This window comes from Mycetomoellerius zeteki, unplaced genomic scaffold (assembly GCF_001594055.1).
Source record: "Mycetomoellerius zeteki isolate Tzet28-1 unplaced genomic scaffold, Tzet1.0 scaffold172, whole genome shotgun sequence".
NCBI classification, from domain to species: Eukaryota; Metazoa; Arthropoda; class Insecta; order Hymenoptera; family Formicidae; genus Mycetomoellerius; species Mycetomoellerius zeteki.
In genome coordinates, this window is record NW_017256675.1 from 479834 (window position 1) to 503865 (window position 24032).

General features: G+C 35.3%; 1 protein-coding gene across 5 annotated transcripts in view; it reads left to right on the forward strand.

Moving 5' to 3' along the window:
* Positions 1-24032, forward strand: part of lilli (AF4/FMR2 family member lilliputian) — a 323624-nt gene that overhangs the window by 137149 nt on the left and 162443 nt on the right. For all 5 annotated transcript variants that reach the window (XM_018445975.1, XM_018445974.1, XM_018445972.1 and 2 more), the window contains exon 2: positions 8304-8480. In XM_018445975.1, coding sequence (XP_018301477.1) covers positions 8304-8480 — 177 coding nt within the window. The remainder of the gene's footprint in view (positions 1-8303; positions 8481-24032) is intronic.

Here is a 24032-nt window from a genome sequence, read left to right on the forward strand (position 1 = left end):
CGATTCCGAAACTTTGAAGAGCTTTAACTTCTTTACTGTTCATTTTAGCACTTTGATCCATATAGGATAATCGATAGAATTCTTTGGGGGGCTATTAGAACTCTCAATAAAATGCCGAATTTCTGAAAAAAAATTTTGACCTGCGTAGACTTGGAAAAATTCGAAATCTAAAACTTCAAAGCTCTAGAACTTTTTAGATATTGGTTTCAGCACATTGGATTAAGCATAATCGTTAGAACTCTTTGGGGGGCTATCGGAACTCATAACAGCCGAAATTTAAAAAATATTTTTTTGGAAAAAATTTTTTCGGAAATCCGGCATTTTTTTTAGAGTTCTGGTTGCCCCCCAAAACGTTCTATCGATTGTCCTGTATGGATCAAAGTGCTAAAATGAACGGTAAAGAAGTTATAGCCCTTCAAAGTTTCGGAATCATGAATCTTGGCTCCCTCGAAACTTCAAATGGTGTTTTCACCGCTTTAATCGACGAAACTCTTTCTAAAATTGATAGAGAACTCTAGAACTCTTGGGAGGGGAGGGGGGGATAACCAAAATTCTGCTTATTTTTTCAAAATTTTGAAAATGAGAGGCCAGCTTCACAGAGGTTGAGAAGAGTTATAATTCTGAAACGCGCAAATAGGATAGACGATTTGCTATCGTCACAAGAGCAGCGTGGAAACTTATTGACAGTGTTGGAGATATAAACGCAAAAACGGAAGCAAATCGCGGCATCCACCGATGAAAACGGCGATAGCTGAGGTCGGTCTATTACGTGTAATCCGGGATTTAAAGTCAAGACGATGGATCGAGACGGATTAGAAACTCGAAGTAATAGACGTCGAACGGATGGGCGAGGAGGAGGTGTGCGGTTAAAGGCAGATCAAGTTGGATTTTCGATTCGTGTTTCGTTCCTGTAATCACCGTTTATTCCGCCTTCTACATTAATTTCACTTTCGGTTGTCTTTACATGCTCGGAGATAATACGCGTTTTCTTTCCTTCCTTTTTTTTATGATACACTGAAACTTTCAGAGATAACAGAGTTATTAACGTGAACATATTCGAACTTTCATTTCATTCGTTTTTTATCTCTTTATACACGTGATATGTATCTATATAGGTATTAAAGTACTTATGTCGTATCATTAAACTATTAGATTACTAATTAATGTATATTTTGTTTCGATCCTCCGGGGTACGCTTCTCCCTACCTTTCTCTGTCGTTCCCTCTCTCGCTTCGTGTATCTTTCTCTTTCTTCTTATCGGTGAATTGCGAATCGCAGCTGGCGAGGACCGCTTTAAATCATCCCTTTCTCATTACCATTTCAAATGGGCCGCGATTAACGCGAATTAATTATCTACGATGGCAATAACCCGCCTCCGGGGCGGATCGGAGCGCCATGCCGCTGCTGTTAAACGTTCGTTCGAACGACGGGGAGAAAAATCCACCTCGAGGTACATTCGCTATTCCGATATTGAAAAAATATCGGCTAATTCGGCCGGTACGTTGGCCGCGAAAGAGGCGCGAATTAATCCACGGAGGATTAAATCGATCGCGACGCTCGTTGGGAATTGAAAACGCCGTCGGAGAATCGCTGGCACTTAAAAGTACATTAATCGAGTACAATAAAACTCGGAGCACACGCGGACTTCGTACACTAAACGATAATCATAGTAAGGCGTTTATCCTAAAAATGATTTAGCTTATATAACAGTCCTTTTTAAAAGATTAGTATGGGAAACGGACTTTGGGAATAAAATCTTTTTTCAATCTTCTTGAAAGTTTATTATCTTTATTTGACTACTGTATTAGCAGTATAATACTAAAATATTGCAACAGGTGTTTCTTAATAAAAAGTAGATTCTGTATCTGTAAAATCAATTGTTAAAAGTATAGAGAGCCGTAAATGAAGATATATATAAATTAATGAGGCGACATGTAGCATAATAATCTCTACGAATAAAAAAGTTAATTTGATACTTTATGATGCGACTATTATACATCCTTATTTTCTGTATTTTCATAATAGATCATCGTGCAAACGCAACAATCGCGGGCGCAAGAACTGTAGTAATAATAAAAATAGCGAACATGGAAATCAAAAAGGCAATCGATTTCGCTGCGAGAGCGAGCAGTAATTTCGGTACGCGACTCTCGGTAGACGCCACTGTCGACGGCTGATTGTGCCGGATTGTTAAACGAACATTTTTGAAAACTGTCCGATCCATTCCTCGCGCGGGGACCATCCGGGTTTCGATCGCGCAAATAACCGACAGAGAGGAGTACGCTCGCCACTTGTCGAGAGCAGTTCGAGCTCGTTAGCTCGATGAACTTCGACCGTTCTGTGACAATATTCCCAGATATTCAATAAAGTCGAGCCGACCGATGTGCCGGCTTGGAATTTTACTTCCTCACGCGGATTCGGGATTGAGATATTTTGGTATCTTTCGCGTTTTTTCCATATGAAGAAAAAAGCTGATTAAAAAGAATTATTTCAATTTAAATATTTGCGTCGAATTTCGTTTAGAATGAAAAAGCACAAAGAACTAATATTGTCGAATCAATAAGAATGAAGTTAAATTGTGGAACATTGTTAAATAATTAGAACGGAAATTCATATTTAAAAACGTGTGAAAACTTTAGAACTAAAGTAAATTGAAATAGAATAACTATAAGTGGTCTAATTTTGAAGGTAAATTTATTTATCTATGAGATTTTTATTCACATTTGTTTCGCGCACTTTTATTTCGGAGCGTTACGAAATCGCAATTAAGTGGGAGCGACACTTAGAACGTGCAGTCTGTTTTTTCTTTTGGCATCGATTTAGTTAAGAGTATACTTTCTAGCTAGATTTAGCGAAGCATGAAGTGGCGCGGCGGAAAGAAAAAGAGAGACGGAACACGTTGACACGCGGAGGGACGTCGAGGGTATCGGTCGAGAAAGTATCGCGGTGAAGAGATCGCATTCGGCCATGGAAATACCCGTGTGACTAAAATGTTTTGCTAAAGAATCTAAAAATTTATCTACTCATATGGAGTTTTACAATCTAGTTGTCGTGGAGTGTGCGCGCTTGCGCTGCTGGAACACATTTATCTCATTGCCTCCGCTGCAGAATCCCTTTTCGCCCGGTCTAGTGCTGGGATATTACTGGTTGCCACAGTTCAGGTACTGGCGTAGTACTGGCGAACTATCGGCGCAATATTAGTTAAGTATTTGATGATAACTTGGACCCAGTATTGGCCCAGTCATTTTAGAGTCATTTGCCAGTGATGGTCCAGTACTGGTTAACAGAACCTTGGTCATTAGTTGATATAGTCATAGCATCGGCTAAGCATTGTAACTGCTCGCGATTCTACCCCTAAATGGGTAGATACAGATCTGAAAATAATTTTGTTGGACATCAAAATGATTTTGTAGGAATCTTAAGCATGATGAGAATGCTATAAAATGTTTTGATATTTTAGCAATTAATTTTGTCGTCCTATTTAATTATTTTATTTTTGATGGTCCAACAAAATTATTTTCTGATCTGTATCTAGCTAAATTTTTAGATTCTTCAGCAAAATTGCTCTTTTCGTGTGAGTGTATGCGCGAAAAGGGATTCTGCAGCGGCGGCAATGAGATAAATGTCTCCCAGCAGCGCAAGCGCGCACACTCCACGACAAATAGAGTCGTTCTTAACTTCGCTCGATTATATTACGGGTCTCGAGAAATTACCGAGTCGCTTACATGCACGACCGGGGACGCGATTAAACTTTCCGTCGGATATTTCTCGCCGTCACGAATAATAAGCAGGCTTGAATTAATAAGAAGGAAAGACGTCGCGTTTATCGTGGAGGAAAACTATAGGAAATGCTAATTATAATTTGAATTGTTATTTTAGCAAACGCGATTGTATGATTTCGATTATGCGAAACGTGCACGACGAAAAATGTGTGTCAAGTATTTTTACATTTTGATGTTTTTGCGTATACAGTAAGAATTAATTGCAGTGAGATAATAATGTACCTTAGCCATAAGTATAAAGCGTCCTCAGTTTATTTTCTCGAAAGAGTACTGGCGGTAATAAAAGCTATAGAAAGATTAACAAAATATTAATTCTTCGCCGGCAATAAGTCTTTAAAAGCATCATCAATATTTTAATTGTGAATTTTGGTAGACAAATTTAAATCTGCAAAAAATAAGTAAACTGCAATCTGACTTCTATGATGACAAAAACTCTTTTAAACTTTGATAAATATATCAGAATTTTTTTCAGGTTTTGTAATTCAAAATAAAAAATTTACACGCTTTGTTTCTCAAAGATCTCTATTGTTAAAATGAAAGAGTTAAAATTATTATTGCCAGCGGAGGATTAAAATTATTATAAAAATAAAAATATTTTTCAGTAAAATGTTTTAATTTATTTTTTGTTAGATGCAAAATGCGTTTATATAAATTTTTGGGGATGTATACTACTGGGGATTTATACTTCAACCAGGGCTGTAATATTAACTTCAAAATTTAACTAAAACAATGTAGTGTAAGATATTTACTAGGAAATAGGCACAACAAAGAAACCACCAGCGTCAGGGCTGTGTGGCTCAATGACAGGACGGAAGTCTACCATCACAGAGGAGACGAAGGCCTCTATTCTTGAAAAGTATCGTATACGTAAAACTAGGGGGAAATACTATAGTATATGTTACGTGCACTATAGTATTTCCCTAGTTTTTCGTATGCGATACTTTTCAAGAATAGAGGCCCAGGCCTCGGTTCGAATCTCGAAACGCCCTGATATTTTTCTCGTGTGTGTCGCTTATTTCTTACAGTAGTTAAACAATTACATTTAAGAAATGTATTAAATTTGACTTTAATTTATTATTTACTAATTATAAATGCATATATTAATATATATAGATGCTGTTTATTTTTTAACTAAGCAGTTCAATCATGGATGGATTGATTAGACCGGGTGTGGCGAAAATGAAAGTTGGCGTATCTTTTTCTGAAGCCAGGAATAATCTGGGAATGGAAAACTATCGAATACGATGGTATAATTTCTTAGCATTCATCCGCAATTAAACGATTGTGGCGAACAGTGATTACTGTTGGTACATTTAATTTGCATGACAACGCAGCGATTCACTCATCAACATGCACGTTTCGTTTCGCTTCGTGTATTTTGACTATTGAGAAAGTATCGCGCTTCGGCAGATCGACTTCTAATCGTAATTCATGCTCTCTTTTTGGAAGAAAACCCAGATTTCTGAGAGACCGTTTACGCTGTGAGTGTCAGGCTCGAAGTAAAGATTATCGTTTTACAAATGCCTGTAAACTCGAGATTTACCCCGATTTTTACGATACTTAAACATGTTGTGATGCGCAGATCTTACCTCAGTTTCTTAATTTTACATGAGACTTCTCTCGTTGATATCTTTTGCTCTTGAATAATATTTATCTCTATATTTTTATGTCTCACGACTTGATAATTTATACGGCGATTTATTCATTTGTCGCAACATGAACTCGTGACCTTTTGCGCACTGTTAAATATTAAAGGATCAAATTTAAATCAATTTCCCTTGAGTTAAATAATATTTTATTATTTAACTTTGTTATTTTTAACTTTCAAGTGCGTTAAATGTATATTAATACAAAAAATGTGAAAAAAACACAACCAATCTAATCAACTCATCTGTGGTTGAATTGTTTAGTTTGAAGATAAATAGCATTTTTTTATATTAATGTGTGCACTTAGTACACGGAAAAAAAGTAGCTGTCGTAACTAAAATGGCATGACACTGCATGTGGTAACTAAAAATGGCAGGTGTAAAATATGGACAGCTAAAATATAAGTATTATAGCTAATGTCTTAGCTGTGATATCTATATTATAGCAGGAACAGCAAACATTTCGCTGTAGTTTATAAATTTATAGTTACGGCAGCAAATATATTATAACAAACTACGGTTAGCTGCGACAGAGAAAATCTTTTTTTCTGCACTGAAAAAAATATAGTCAATTTTAACAAATATTTAGTTCAATACTGTCAACTAAATATTTATTAAATATAAAGAGATATTTATTTGATACAAGAAACATTAATTTGATTTAACAATTATTCTTTTTAATGAACAAATATTTATTTACTGTAAGTAAATGTTTAGTTGGCAGTATTGAACTAAATATTTATTAAAATTGACTATATTTTTTTTTCAGTGTGTGATAAATACCTAATAAATTCAATTCGAGTCTTTAATTAGTCTTAACATTTCTTGGATTTAATTGTTTAACTATATTGTTTTAGTTAAATTAATGACATATGTGGTTAATTTAACGATATGTATATCGTTAAATATTTTATATATATATACGTATTGTTAAATATATAATTCGACATTAGATTTTAACAATGTATTTCGTATGCATATTTTTTTCTTCAAAACAATATTAATGCTTCCTGTCAGAAAAAATACTTCTTGACTGTTTATTACATTTATCCTATCTCGTGGAGAAAAGTTTCTCTATCTTGATTAAAAAATGACATGATACTTTACGGCATTCGCGTGTTTTCCCGCTGCGCGTGTATTATTTATGTTAATGTATTCGGAAAAATTCTGCTGCGATCGTACATACATACCTATCGGGACGCGCGGCATTAGCATCACTCCTTGACAAGTCGTTCAACGCGTGTCAGATAACGTACATACGAGAAAGAAAACCATTCCGGTCGACCTTTAAATATCTATGTGAAGTACTTTTCACCCCATACTCGCCATTTTGATTGCATTACATGTTGCGAGTTGAAATACAAAAATTCGAGTGATTTATACATGCGGTACTTCTGAAAGAGAACATTGCTATGGTTTATGAAATAGTCTTTTGGAGAGAGACGAAGTAAAATTTTATTATATTGGAAATGATACGCTAGTTTTAAGTTATGCAAGTAATGTTAATTTTTTAATTTAGATATTGAAACAACTTGATCTATAATTTGGTCTTTATTCTATAAATTGCGAAAAAATCTATAAATTATTACATTCAGATTTCTATATATATTTATATTTATCTAAATTATGTAGAAAAGTTATTTTATATTGATTAACGTATAAGATTATTTTTCTATGTAATCTAACTTATAATTATTAATTGTTAATCTAAGTAATTATATTACCATCGTCTTTGTCTATGAGTGGCAACGATCGTTATAAAATTGTAGTGTTCCGTTCGGTACGTAATATCGGCGTCACCGGAAACGCAGCTAAACAGGTGTTTGCGCCAGCTGCGATTGCCCTAGCTATACTTCGTCACGAATCTCTTCCGTCCCTGTCTTCGTCTTTACCTTGTCTTGACTCGTTCGCTTCCATCGTTGCTTCCTAAAAGGCCGGTAGTTATTCTCGGCGCTGCGTCATATGGACGAATTCCACCTTCGTGAATTCGCTTTCCGTGAAAGACGAGAAGGAGTTCCACGCTCCAAAGCACCGTTGTTCGCATCTTGATAATTAATACCGAAAAATTACTCCGAGAGACAACAATAAATATCATTATTTTATAATCTAGAAAACTTGATAGAATAAGAATGATAGCAATTCTGTACTGAAGGAAGTTTTGGTATTTGTAAGTATAATTACCATAAGTATGGTGACATTTAATTACACTGTAAAAAATAAAGTGTTAATTTTAACTTAAAGACGTACCTATAGTGAATTTTCTGAGACATAAAAATGTTAAAATTAACACAAAAATGTTGATTATACACGATAAAAAAATTATACACTGTAAAAGATTAATATAAAAAATATTAATGTAAACACATACTCTATAAGAAAAATTATACACTGTGTAAGAAAAATTATATATACAAGGTGGGGCATTTTAATCGCCCCAGGTGAATATCTCAGAAACTAAAAGAGATACAAGAAAAAGTTTTATATGAAAGTTGTAGGTTTTCTTAGGAGAAAGAAGGTGGACATAACGGGTTTTGGATAGGGGGCACTACCAAGGTCAGGTCAGGGTCAACATGAATTTTTAAAATGGAAACCTCAATTTTTTATTGCATATTCTTATAGCACACCTCGAGAGCTTTCCAAAACGTTATAATAAAATATTTTTTCATATTCACCATGTATATGTATAAGACAAACTAGATATTCCAACAAATTTGCTTTGATTCTGCTGATTTGGTCCTGCTAACTTAATAGAGATAAAGAAAGAAGTTTATGCTACAATTAATGCTGATATTCTGTTACTTCGTTGTGGGAACATTTTACCCATATCTTGTATGAATACATTTGGAACTAACCAGATGATAATTTTGGTTTTCAGCGTGGAACGGGACCGGCTTCGGGAGCGAGAGCGACTGGCCCGCGCGGCGATGTCGGTCCAGGCGGAGCAGGCGGCTGCGGGAAGTGGTCCTGATATGAGACACCATCATCATCACCATAACCACGCGCATCATCACTCCAACATACATCTCCCCACGCATGACGCTCTTTCGCTCTTCCAAATATATTTTCCATTTATTCTACTTTGACGATCGATGATCGTCCATCTTTTTTTCGCCACCTGTCTGTTTCTGCATGCATTCGCGTACGGTGATATTGATCATCTTTTTTAGCAAATACCTGACGAGCACTCACTCGTTCCAGAAAGATGTAAAAGATATTCCTTCTATTTTATTTACTTCTTCTAAAATATTCATGAAGAGTTTCGAGTCATTCTGTTTAAATGTTAAGTCATCGTTATTGATACTTGTACATTGATTTTTTATGTGACTAATATTTTTAAATATAGTTGCGTGAGCGTCACGAACTAATCTAACGCTGTATCATGATGAAATATTTTCGCGAATGTAAATTAAAACAGCTACTGTCTGCCGGCCATTAATTTGTTATCAACGATAATACTTTTTCCTACTCTTCTCCCTTTTTCGATAAAGAGAACAGCGTCATGTGTCAGTTAAATTGACACACCGAACATTTTGCGGTCTTTTTTCTCGGTGAGATGATGCCAAAAATGTTTTTATACGGGGAAATGAAGGTAGCGACGAATACCAGTCTGTCGATCAATTTCGCCGCACACGATTGCATCTCGCCGCGCGTCCATTTAACGATCGTACCGAATTCTAAAACGAGCTTGTGAGTTTATTTTCTTTTATTAAATAGCATTTTATTAAGCACCACTGTTTGCTTGCTATTTGCGGTGGTTGCAAAATCGCGAATAATTAATGAGCGAAAAAATCGGACTGACGTCCGTTTCTTACGATTTTTCTCTCTTGTCATATTTATTCAAGCAGAATTTCAACTTCACGTTGTCTGGATCGCTTAATGGATCTTTCTCTTGCGTTTTAAGAGCCATTTTGCCCTTTCTCGCCCTTCACTACCGTCTAGCTAGTAATCGTAGGCACCTCGCCAAGTGGATTCACTGACCGCTTCAATTAACGTTAACCGATAGCTTCTCCCTCCAGTCTTGTCCTGTGTGTAAATTCATGGTAATACGAAGAGTGTTTAATGAATTTGCTCTCAATCACAATCATTAACGCTACTCGATTTAAATCTATGAATAAAATAATTCGAATTTTCGCTTGCTTAAGTATATTGAGGACATAAAAATTGCAAACTTTACTTTCTAAAATCTTTGGAGTGGTATCTACAAAGGGTAAATCGCTGATCAAAATTGTGTACACCAATGCCTACTAACGCCTAGTAATGCCCATTAATGCCCTTGAGTATTATGATAAGCGATATAAAGTTATGCATTACTACGGAGTAATGCATAACCTCATATCGCTTATCACAATACTCAATTCTCTTAAGTAATGTTCTATAATGCCTAGTAATGCCCAGTAATGCCCCAAATTTGTACACTGTAATGCTATCGGCGGTTCATCCTTTGGGTATGTAATTTTAAAGAGTGACAAAGAGTGACAATTGAGCCAATGTTGAAAAAGAGTAGCTCAATTATCAATTTTTAAGTGTGAGGTTTCGCTCTTTAGAGTTAGATTCCACTCCAAAGATTTTAGAGGGTATGAACAATAATTAAGCATTATGTCACAACAACGTATCTTCCCATATCGATATGCGGAAAATTCCAATTACTCACTTAAGACATAGCTTACGTGATTGCCATACAATTTAATCGGAACATTATCGTTTCTTGGAAATTTCTCTGCCGGCAGAAACACGATTCAATGCGAACATTGTTCGGCAAGAAATAACTTCGTAGCTTGACGAGTCGCGGCCTAGAAAAACGAGTAATGTAATTATTTCTGTCAACCGAGATCCTTCGCTTTCGACCTCGAGAGGCTCCAATTCAACCTTTGCGCCATTGTTCAAGACGATGTCTTCGTTACTTATTACTCAGCGTTTACGTATTGCGTAACGCAATGTGGGCGTTAGCGCATCTTAATGCATTCATTTTGCAAGACATTCGGTTCGTCTCCCTCAAACTTTCTCTTTGTGCATCCTGAATCCTTCGTAGAACATTTCGAGGTACCTGAGTAGTGTATCCATCCATAGATCCTTAAGACCTTCCGACTTTAATTTCGAATTTGGCACGATTGGTCGGTAGTGGAAGCTACCTAAGGGCCTACAGGGAAACCTCATACAGTCGTTATGGCCAAGTCAAGGACCCGTCGGAACTTGTCCGTGACTCGTAAACATGACCTTTTTCCTCTTCTTTCTTTCCTTCACTTTCATCCTTGGCTCTTATTCGCACAGTCCTCCATTAGGGTTACTCTCGAAACTTGTTTTTAATCTGCGATGCTCCAGCTAGAGAAAAAGATGGTCTCTTTTAGGGAATCCTGCCATAAGTATAAATTGAAAAAGGTTTCACTTTGCTTTCTAAGTGACTATTATGAAAGAGATTACCTTAGATAGATAGAGGAGTAAACCGCTGACCAAGATTGTGTACACCAATGTCTATTAATGCTCAGTAATGTCCAATTTTTACGTTCACTAATACCCTAATAATGTCTATTAATGCCCTGGTAATGCATAACCTCATACCGCTTATTATAATACGCAATTCTCTTAAATAATGCCCAGTATGACTCTCAAATTGGATTGCATTGTTAATAATGTTTGAGATTCCTACGTAATTATTTTAATGACACAAGAAAATTATTTTTAGAGTTAAGTATATCTAGCTAAATTTTTAGATACTTCATCAAAATCATTCTTTCCGTTCAGACTTTGTTATAAGATCTCTAATTTTGATGATAGCAGTTTTGAATAGTAAAATTTTACGGATAGTCTTTTTCCCTGATAGCAGTTTTGAGTAGTAAGATTTTACGGATAATAATTGTTATACAGTTTCCTTTTCACAGATAGTCGTTTTCGAGAGTAAAACGCTTTAACGAAATGATCTCTTATGTTGAACGAAAAGAGATCATTTCGTTAAAGCGACGACGGTAATGACAATTGAAAGCAGCGATAACGACTGATAGAATCGCACAAATTTCTGCGCGGTTGAAGTTCTCTACGATTTTACAACCGGTCTACGACGTGATATTAAAATTAACATTTGAAATATTAATGACTTCCGAATCGTTATATCGTTTTTTGGGATGCTTTTTACACGGAATTTTTATAGAAACGAAAGAAGTATTTGGTTTCCTTTGGCGTGATAAACCGCTTAATTACATAACAGCATCCTCTTACGCTCGCGCGATATCGCGCCTCGGCTTTGGATTCCTGATACTATTTCTTTCGCGGGGGTGCGAATGAAGTCTCGGCCATGTTCCGATTGGTCCTTTTGCGTACTCAACAGGTGTTTTCTCGACTTTTAACCTTCCTTAATGAGCATTTTACGAGAGTAGTGAGAGCGATCTGCTTCCGCGCATCGCGCGATCAGCGAGAAATTTCTCCAATTTGCCGCAGACAGTCACGTTTACTCATTTTTATTAGTAGAACAGAATCTTATTTGTTCTTTGACGTTAATAATCGTCTGGGTACATGGAAAGAACGATTTTGCTGAAGTGTATCTGAAAATTTAGCTGCATATACATATATCTGAAAATAATTTTGATGGTCTAACAAAATTATATTTTCAGATCTGTAGCCGGTTAAATTTTTAGGTACTACACTGTAAAAGGAATCTGCAGATTGCATCCTAATTGGGATTTTAACGGAAAATGAATAATTTATCTTCAAATCTACACTAAAAAAAAATCTTGTTGCATTAATTAGAATTCTCGCAATCAGAAAAATTGAACCTATCAAACCTTTTAGTTGAGATAACCAGAATTCTGATTCTTATAATCAGAATTCGTTTTGTTTGTATTTCTTGTTAGTAGGTGCAACTAGAACATTTTTCTCAGTGTATTATAATTCTAGTCGAGATAAAACCGGATTTCTCTCTCTCTATCTATTTATCTCTACCTATTTATGACAGAAATTTTGATTGATATGATCAGAATCTACTTCGTTCATTTTTAACCAAAAATTTTTCTCATTGTATTTTTCTCAAGTAAAATCGTTCTTTCTGTGTATGCCATAACGTAGAATTGACACTTTAATTAACTCTTCATGTGTTTTATTCGCGCATTTTTATTTATATTGACGTAACAACTTTATCTGAAATTCGTTAAATTAAACGAGAAGATCAAAGGCAAACGTGTATACATCAGTTTCTAAACACAGTTATTACAAAGCTAGACATGTATCATTCGTTTTTTTCGTCATGATTGAGAAGCTGCCTGATCGGCTCCCTAACAATCATAACTGTAACCGCGCGTTAGTAACCGTACGATGAGTTGCGAAGCCGCTTAGCGTCTTTGTCATCCAAGCGGAACGTAAAAGCAGAACCGGGAAGAGCTTGGAAGGGTAAAGAGGGAGAGAGAGGGAAAGGAAAGGAAAGGAAAGCGGACTGGGAAAGCAAGAGGGACGTAGGCAGAAAGGAAGGAGAGAAAATGGCGCCGGTTTCTTACGAGTTCGATCAGCTTTTATGACTTCGGGTTCCCGTTTTTTTCTCTCTTTTTATCTCTGTTCGTCTCTGTCTATCCTTCTCTCTTTCTTTGTCTCGCTTTTCTCTTTGAAGCAAGGCGCAGTCGCGAATAGAAAAGTGGATTCTGACTTTTCTGCAACGCGTCACGTAGTTCGTCTACCGCGTGGAATACCGTATCCGGGTAGCGTCGTGCGCACTCCCAATATCGGGGAACGTGACGCGTCGTTGATGCACCGCGCGTGAGTGACGTGAAATATCGACTGCAATCTGTGGGATTATTCACGCGCCGCGAAAATATGTATGGTTTGTTGCGCCCTGTAGGAATATAGTATGTAGCTCGAATTGATTAACGAGGGAGCGTGGTGTCCGAATTCCGGTGGTCTAAATAACGTAAGGTCGAAGAGACGTTTGAAAGATGTTCAAGAGATTACGATGTGCTTCACAAACTTTCACGCTGTGTGGAAAGCATTTGAAAGTTCTTAATCCAATATGATATATATATTGTAGATGTTGCAGATTTTTAATCAACTAAATAAGAATCAGTAATTTTTTTACGCAACATCTAATACAGGGTGGTGCTCGAAATGTCATCATTTAATTATTCAATTTTTTAGCTAATTAATTTTATATAATTTCTATATCTACCAATTTTGTTACAAATGGATGTGTTATATATTGAGCAAATGATATGACATTTAATGCGTCACTCTGTATATTGTTAATATTGTAACGTGAAGTAAGGACATACTCATGTTGGAAAATCGCGATTTCATTTTTAATATTTTATAATTTTTTTTCTTCGTTTCGTTATTTTTTGTTTGAACTTTACACACATTCTCGTCGAAATAGAAATCTGTATTTCTACACTGTTACATATTTATGGAAATCATTATCTCTACCGACAATCCCGGTTTGTCCGTAGTGAAAATTCTCTCGACTGCGCGTGCGCGATAGTTTATCGTGTTTCAAGCTCGGTATTTAAAGTTCGTCGAGATTAAAGCTCACTAGTTGGGAGATTACCCAGTCCGATAAATAAAGCGGTGTGCACAAATCGACCTCGGAAAGACGCTATTAGTTGTGTTTTCCTAGCAAAGTTGGATAGTACGGGTCTCTAATAGCGACATTAATAGTCGATAAAGTGCGGCAGGATTTTCCTGTATCTTTTATCGGTGCGACCGAAGAAAATTGATTAAATAAGAGTTTTAAAAAAATATTCCATTATATATCAACTGCACGAAAAGAACGGCTTTAATGAAGTATCTAAAAGTTACTAGATACAGATATCTGGAAATAATTTTGTTGGATCATTAAAATAATTATATACATATAATACTTAAACGTTGATGACAATGCTGCAAAAAGTTTTGACATTCTAGCAACCAGTTTCAGTCCTACACTCAAAGATATTTAATACATACATATGGCCATTTATTTCGTTGTTCTAACCAAATTTTGATTAGAACAATACATTTTTTATTATTCGAACCAATTTTTGATTAGAACAATTTTTAGATGAAAAAAAAAAATAGTTTTTGTTAGATTCACATATCAACAAAATAAATAGTTACACACAACCAAAACATTTCTCTCAATATACATAATTATTTTGATATTAATAAAGAACTAAAACAAAAAGTTTACGTTTTAAAAGATGAAATAATGATTTCAAAGAATTCTCGAAAAGATTGGTTTTGCCGAGGTAACTAGAAATTTAACTAGATATGGATTTGAAAATAATTTTGTTTGGATCATCAAAGTAATTGTGTAGGATGTTTAAACTGGTTGCTAGATTGTTAACATTTTTTGTATTGGTATCAAGTGTTAAGTATTTTCATAATTCTTTTGATGGTCCAACAAAATTATTTTCAGATCTGTAACTAAATTTTTAGATACTTCAGCAAATCCATTCTTTTCATGTGAACACTTATGCTTATTGAAAGAGAATGATTTGTATATCACGTTTGAATTTGAATTCCGGAATATACTGGTTTCAATGACCAGTACTCTTCATCTCGATCGGCACCGTCCGTCACGAGATATCGTTATGGAGCCTCACTGGAGGCTCGCAGATGGAGGCACTTCGGCACGCAAGTCATCTGTGCGGGTGGAAATAAAGATGCTGTACGTGCGGTAAAAGAGGGACGTTATTACACGAGCGTGAAACTCGACGCTGTGCGCATCGTGGCTGCAATGTTAAGCGGAACCGTGTATATTTATTACCGAGATTAACGGCGCGCATTTGCATCCTCGTATCCATGAAATCCACGCGCGGAGAAGATTCGGCGGTGTAATGTGGGAAACGCTGCGAATATTCGGCTACGAAAAAAGGATTATGATTGGGCTTTTGTGTACGCATCTGCGTATTTGTTGCGACGTGGCTCATGCGTAATAACGATCAGAATTTACTTGCCTCCGAATCTACTTACATTTTTTTTTTCGAGCGGCTTAATCCTCTGCCAGCAGCTGGGGTCTTTAAAAGCACCATTGAGATTTTAATTGAAAATTTTAGTAGATAAATTTAATTAAATCTGTAAAAAAATAAATACAATTTTTGTGATGGTAAAAACTCGTTGTTAAAGCTTTGACAAATATATCAGAATTTTTTTCGATTTTTATGTAATCTGGAACAATAAAAAATTTGCTCTGTTTCTTGAAGACTTTTATTATTGATGGAAGTTAAAATTTATGTTGCCGGTGGAGAGTTAAATATGACGACGTAGTCTAAAAGAGGTGTAGTGTTTTAGCAAGAGAAATTTTTTGGCTGAAGAACGGCTATTGCAAAGTGAAGTATAACAAGCAAAGAGTATGAGAAACGCGTACTTTATAGATATACTCCTCATATTTTTACCACTCGAGATAGTTTCGTGACATTAATATTTCGAATATTTTGTTTTGATCGAAATATTGTTGATGCTACAATAAAACTGATATCGATATTAAACCGAAGCTTGGAGGAAAGAAAAATTCGAGATAAAGACACTTAACTTCGTCGTATATTATCATATTCAGGAAATGGCATTCTCTGTTTATATGCACTGTAATGCTGCCGTATAAGCTGGGATCCGTCATTTTTACGGGCAGTTCTTATTTTATCTCCACTCGCGAACATGATTTGTCAAGAGCCGCTCTTTACACACTCGTGGATGTCAGCACGCGCGATAAAGTTATTTGTCGTTCTTCCGCGGGAAAAACGCATTCTTCGTAGCACAACGAAGAATGCGTTTTATTCCTTTGCACGGCAGATAAGAGAGCTCGCTCCCGCGGATTTTCCTTTCTTTTCCTCCATGTTCAAACAGAGTCGACCAAGTTGAATTGTCTTTCTTTCTCTCTTGCCGTCACCTTTGAAACTACCGCAACGAGAGCGCCACTTTCTTATTTGCACGATCACCGTATTTTGCCCGGATTTAAGAGCAAGGTACAATGGAATATAAGAACGAAGGATGCACTTGGAAAAACGCTACTCACAGTTTACTCGAGATTCAATTTTATTTAATTAACAGTTAAGAGCTGAAAAATAATTCACATTTAGTCGGTTAATCTAGAGTGTTTCTTAGTTTTTTTTTAATTTTTAGTTAATTTTAATTAATTTAATTTAATTTTTTGGTTAACTTTTTTTAGTTAATTTTAACTGACTTAATTTTTTTTAGTTTTCAGAATTATGCAGGTTTAATTTATATTAGTCGGTTAACCTGAAATAGGCTTGTCCAAAAATTAACTCGCCATCTAAACGCTTCCATCCACCTCTCCATTATTTCATTAAGTGAAATGGATAGAAAACAAAAAAAAATAGATTTACTAGAGCTCTGTCTAGTGATTGGCTGCTTTATCTTTTTTGTTTTCTATTTTTCTTGCTCAACGAAACGATGGTGAAGTGGAAGCTTGCGAGTTAACTTTTAGACAGATCTGATCTAGAGTGTTTTTTTTATGGAAAGTTATGGAAAGTAATGTTATGGAACTATTTTACTGAAGTATCTAAAAATTTAGTTAACTATGAATCTAAAAATAATATTGTTAGATCATCAAAATAATTGCGTAGGAATCTTAAGCATGATGAGCAATGCTGTAAAAAATTTTGATATTCTAGCAATTTTGATATTCAAACAAAAGTTTGAATATAATTATATTGATGGTTCAGCAAAATTATTTCCAAATCTGTATCTAGCTAAATTTTTTAATTCAGCAAAATCGTTTTTTCTAGGATAGTTTCTTGGCTTCAGAATTGCAAGATTAATTAAAATTTTTCTTGAGTATAATTTATAGTTGCGGTTGTAAACGAAAACTGAGTCGCTATATGTAACGTGTTATTCCATTTTGGGCTAGGTATATTACAAAAATCTATCCACTAACATTTAGCGAGTAAATCGATACTCGGATCTTTTGTTCCACATTTTCCCATTAAACTCGCAACTGTTGGTACACTCGAAATTCTGCGGGACGAAGTGCAGAATGCCATTTGTGGAGCGATCGATTGCGACATGCATTTTCTGTCGGGACAGCTTTTTTTTTAATTCGCGTTGAACGAGGGGGGGGGTGACCGCTCTCGTTGATTACGTGGTCACTCTAGTGGGTTGCACAGCCTGCATCCTGGTTGAATTGTAATTCCCTTTACACGTTCTTTAACAGTATAATTAACGATCATAAAGATATTTGATAAGAAGACGGACCGTTTTCGCGAAAAAATCCTGGGCGACTTTCCCTTGCGCGCATATAAGGAAGCTGAATCCACCCCGGGCAGAAAATTCAATCGAGCGGATAGCGAGTCTTTTTCTCTTTCTCGACATAGCAATTTCTATCCGTCTCTCTCGGATTTTATCGAAAGCTGGTTTCATTGGAACCGCCTTATATTCTGTGATTCCGCAAACTTCTCGGATTCATTGGTTTTAAACGGCAATATTAACAGTTATGCGTTGTGAAAACGCGAATGCAAATTTATGGTAAGATTAACGTGCTTGCGAAATCAAAAGAGTTGAATATTGTGGTAGACGAGAGAAATTCCGACAGATAAGAGATACAAATTTATATAAATCGTAGTTAAAGAGTAGTTAAAGAGAGATCGTTCGGTTAATATTATTACAACTTCATTGAGTTTCGTATTAATTGAATTAATAAATTTCAGTTAAAACAACTCACGTTACAAAAAAGCCCTGATTAGTTTCACGATAAACAAGAATTTAGCGTCAGAATTAAGTAGCGCACAACGTCGAGAATATATCTTCAAATGTTGTTAGCAACGAATATTATTGCCCGTCACACAGTAAAAAAATTTGTGTATTTGTGTGGAAACGGTCTACTCATGTTAACAATTTGTGTTGAATTTTGTAACATATTCGAGTGTTAATTTAATATAATATGATTATGTTATTTAAAGATTTTTTGTGAAATTGATATTCAATGTTTCTTGGTGTCAAAATGACACAATTTATGAATAAGTGAACAAGTAACATAAAAATAACGTGTTTTAAAACGTAAATTCTAAGACAAATGAATGAAATATGTGTTAATTTAACACATCATAAATGTTAATTTTCTGAAAAGAATATGTTCCCACGGTATGTTTACAAACTATGTCGATATTATCTTTCTTTGTATTTATTCTCTTACATAATATTTGTGTTACCTTCTAACATATTCATCTTGTGTAAAATTAACTCAAAAATTTGAGTGGACCGTTTGGGACATGCGATTTATGTTAAATTCAACACATTTTTTCCAACTGTGTAGAAATGAGAATCGCGGGTATTTTATTGCGCAACGTAGTGCGGCTGTAATATCGTATTTATTACATTATAAAATACGAGACGTGTATCGCGAGAATATTTCGCAGTCATAAAAGCGCATTTACGCGTCTAGGATCTCGCGAACGCAGATGCATTTATGCACACGTAAATATATACATATACGGTGCTGCCGTCACGTGCCGATACCGTTCTTCCGGTATGACGTCGCGATATGCTTCTGTTAAACGCGCCGGAACTAAAGGGGGCAAAGAAACATCGCGTCGCATCGCGGCGAGGATCCGCGAGCAACAACGTATCGAAGAGATATCCTCCCGTTTCCTTCGTGGGCGAATGGCGGAGAGATTCTGTCTGTATCCTGTCGGATATAACACGCGTCTATATATTGACTTTACGTTCGGGCGGAGCCGCGTCGTGAAAACCCGAATAATAAAAGTACGGAGAGAACCGGAAGCTCGAATTATTTTCTTCAATAAACTACCAGGCGGAAACTTCGGCTTGACGTACCATCGCGGACGATTTCGCGAATTTCTACACAGTTGGAAAAAATGTGTTGAATTTAACATAACTCGCATGTCCCAAACGGTCCACTCAAATTTTTGAGTTAATTTTACACGAGATGAATATGTTAGAAGGTAACATAAATATTATGTAAGAGAATAAATACAAAGAAAGATAACATCGACACAGTTTGTAAATATATCGTGGGAACATATTTTTTTTTAGAAAATTAACATTTATGATATGTTAAATTAACACATTTCATTCATTTGTCTCAGAATTTACGTTAAAAATTTATTTTAAAACATATTATTTTTATGTTACTTGTTCACTTACTCATAAATTGTGTCACTTTGACACTAAAAAAACATTGAATATCAATTTTACAAAAAATCTTTAAATAACATAATCACATTATGTTAAATTAACTCGAATATGTTAAAAAATTCAACACAAACTGTTAACACAAACGTGAGCGAACCGTTTCCAACACAAATACACAAATTTTTTGACTGTGTGTCGTACTTTATATTTCGTCGGGCGATTTTGCGGAAAATTAAAAATGTCAGATCTTTTTCAATTGTTTAATGGGTTTTCAATAATACAAATTTAGGTAGAAGATACATTTTTGAAAATATGTTAGTGTGTATATTGTACTATTTTTTTTTAGTTAAGGGAAACTCATCTGTTATTTATATAATTCGGAGTTAACTATTCCTTTGTCTAACTCGAATATTTGAGTCTATCTTTTCTAGAACGCAAAAATAATAAAAAAGTGTAACGACATATTTTTTGTTGTTAAATCTTTTATTATTTTTATGTGTTCTGTTAAAGATACGAGCCAATCAAAGGAATAATTAATTCTGAAAATTATGTAGATGAAAGATGAGTTTATTTAAAAAAAAAATTTGAAATATTTTATTTAAGATATTTTTTGAATATTATTTTATATTGAGAAATTTATCCTAGCTGTTTTTTTTATTTGAATTGAAAAAGTTAATATCTGTTGCAGATATTTCTCTCTCTCTCTTTCTCTGTCTCTCTCTGTTTATACACACACACACACACACACACATTAATATATAAATTCCGCTCACACGACTAGAGAATGTTACGAGTTACGCAATGCACGCCTTTTGTCGCGCCTGAAAATAGCAACATCTCGGTGGATTAACGGACGCGTTTAACGAGTCGTTTCTTCCCGTTGAAATCTCGATTACTAGCGAGAAGCATCGTTTATTAATACACCGCGGATGAATGGGATGAATGTCATTGCCGCATTCGCGCGCACAGGGCCACGTGTGTAATTAAATACTCTGCGCTTGTAATCTTGCTTTTGAAGTGATGGTGATTAAACTCGATCTCTCGGATGCGAAAAATAATTAATATGCTATGACAAAAGAATCGATGCGAGTTTCCGTTTTTTCAAGTCAACTATACCCATTTTTTGCATCTAATTCAGTTTCTACACTATAAATTTAAAAAATTGGCCCAACAAATTATATCATTTTTTAAATTGCACATTATTAAATTTTAGAAAAAATTTTATTCTGTGCATATAGAAAAAAATATTAAATATATGTCTTGAAAATATAACAACTTTTGTGGAATCTTCTCACAATCAGATTCTACTGTATACAAAGTGATTCTATTATACCTATATTAAAGATGATTGACTCAATTGTACATAAAAATGTAATCTAAATATAATGAAATTACATTAATATAACGCATAAAAATTAAAAGTCGGAAATAACATAACATAATGCATAAAAAATAGAAATGGAAAAAAATGGAAAAATTTTTATTTGGGCATAACAATCATAAAACAAAATTTAAATTTATCAGATTTTAATTCCGAATCATCAATTAACGTGACGCACATGTAATGCAGCAGTGTTGTTTTCTCAATGATCGTTCATCCTTTATCCTCCGAAATATCGCGCTTTCAGTCATGTGTATCGAAACATTCGCGATAAGCTCATGTATCGTGTATACCAATAGGCGGATTACGCAATCCGCTCCGCTCGGTTTTAATGGCAATACATACCGAGCGAGTGCAATGACGACGATGACGATGACGATGCCCGGCAGCGATGATGGCAAACAACGATCATTTCCCGACACGTATTGGTAGTCGGGAATTCATTAGGGCTTCCTGCACTCACGCTAAAACCAATCGACCGATTGCTTTCATGCAAATTGTCTGATCCAGTTGTTACGCCGACATATACGCACCGATATTCCAAAACTTCGTGGAAGGATTTAACAATCCATGAATCTGATTTTATTTGCAAAAGCACTTCTCGATTAATCCTTGTACAGCTTATCAAAAGTTTGTTAAGAGTCTTTATTATTTAATATTATTTAATATTATTATTTAGTATTATATATAAGGTGCATTAAATTATTTTCCTTCGTTATTATTTTATTCGTTTAGTAGTTTCGACGACGTTAAAAAGTCTTTCGGACAGATTGGGTATTGCTAAAGATTATTTATGCTTAGCGTATCGTAGAAAGAATATGCATAGCAATTAAGTTTAATCACCGTGTAAATATTATTTGTGAGGTAGTAATGACATATAATACACGTATGAATATACATTGAAGATCGTTGTAATGGAGCATGCGATATAAATTGTTATGTTAAGGATCTGTTTCACAATGCGCTAATCCTAGGCAATGAACAGAACTGAAGTATATGATTACTTTTTTGTTTTATATTAATTATTCTGCACGAAACGATTTTCTCGAGAATGTAATCCAGAGTAAAAAATTACAACTTTCCGTATGAATGTAATTTATTGTAGAACGCAAAACAGTAACTTTAATTATAACGTTAATTTAATTATTAATCTGTATTAACGCAATCAGTGAAGTTCATACCGGTTTTGAATTAAATTACGTTGAAACTTTTAAATTCAATCATATCAATTCTTTGTTAAGCGTAATTTATGTTTTAAAATGAGAATGTGTGCTTCTTGTTTTCAAATGTATTTTACACATCTCGCTTCTTTCTTTCGTAGTGATATTTCTTTCATTGTGAATATTGAATATTTAATAGGCCCAGTTTCACACAATTCACAGTTAACACTTAACCGTTAATTGTGAAACTGGGCCTTAGAGTAAGCTACGAATATCAATTTAGCACAATTCAGAAACTTTAAGCCTGATACAATTTTTAAAAATAAATTAAATCGATAGATTTGTGTGAATCCAAAAATAAATCCAACAGAAGTAAAATGCTTATATTAGTCTCCGTGGTTGTTAAAATGAGTAAATTATATATTTATAAGAGTCGGTAAGATATCATTGAAATTACTAAATGAGATTAATTGCAAATGTTTTGATTCTGGATTTGAGTCCTCTTCACATAAGTCAAGTACAAATCTGTGTTTGAGTTTGTACTTGACTTCCGCATTGAAGAGGACTCAAATCCAGATTCGGAACGTTTGCAGTTATTTGGTAATTTGAATTATATTTTGTTGACTTATGAATGTATAATTTACGCACTACGTAGCTCGTTGGGTTGATACAAAATTGGAAATCAGGGAAGATATCAAGAAAATTGATAACGTTAAGGAAATCAAGGAAAAATCAGAGAATTTTGCACAATTTTTTATAGAAAATAAAAATTTTTGACTTTAAAGAAGTTTAATTGTATACTTACATCGCAACTACGCAGTTGTGGAATACTACCAACTTAACAATTACATGCACAAATAGTGTCAGCAACATTAACGCAGTAATTTTTACATTGTTCTTTATGTTAAATTGTTCTTTCATAATAAAATAAAATTTGACGATTTTTAAAAAAGTGAAACTACAAAAAATTTCAAAATATTATTGAGAGCATCAGGGAAATTAAATTATGAAATTTTGTCTGGAAATCAGGGAAATGTTATGAAAAATTTTAGAATGAAGAATTGTGGCAATCCTGATATAGGCATTTTACTTTTGTGTTGGATTCATAGATATTGTTAAAAACAAATAAGAGACTGAAGCGTCGCGTTCATCAGCTATGCGTAGCGCATAAACGATCAATTGAAACGTAAAATTGGCGCCGATCGATATGGCGAAAATATTTAGCAATCTCAGTTCTTTTTATTTCATCTCGTTTTCGCATTAAGGACCGATAGACCTCGGGCACACATCATCCACTAATTCGCCAATCGCCTCAGCAAATCCGGCTCTCGCGATTATTTCTACGCGGCGCAACGCGGTGTTTACATCGTGCTCTTGCACCAAGCGGAAAGCGAAGCTCCCGCGATTTGTAGGTCGTTTGATCGCATTATACCCGACCTCGTGGCTTTACGTAATCCAGACGTGCGCGTTCCGCGTGTCGCGTGTGTACGTGTACATCCCGTTGTCGCCACCGTATGCATCTATCGGTTTGCGCGCGCGTTTGTGTGCGTGTACACGTGCGGCGCGATCGCAGTCTGTGAGAGTGTGCGCGAATGTGTGGGCGAGTTGCAGGGTTTATGTGCGTGTACATTCACACGCCGCGCCGTTCCCGTCGAGCACAGATACTGGCGCCTACGCGAGAGAACACCAGATTATAGACTGGCTAGGCTAGATCCGCGGGGACGAGCTGCATTCTCTCCGCTTCTCGCTTCGTTCTGTACATGTCCGAGCATGAAAACGTGTGCGTATGTACCTCCGCCATGCTATCGGTCCTCTCTGTCTCGCCCTTTCTCTTTCTCTCTTTTTCTTCTCGCGAACGGCGCACAATGAGACGCGGAGAAATAAGACGTAGCATTACCACCGCATATAATGAGGTACTAACTATAAGAAGCAATCAGGCGGCGAATGCGACCGTTGGACAAAACAAAATGAGCGATTTCAAAAGATTATTCTTCTCGGCGCCTTGTTA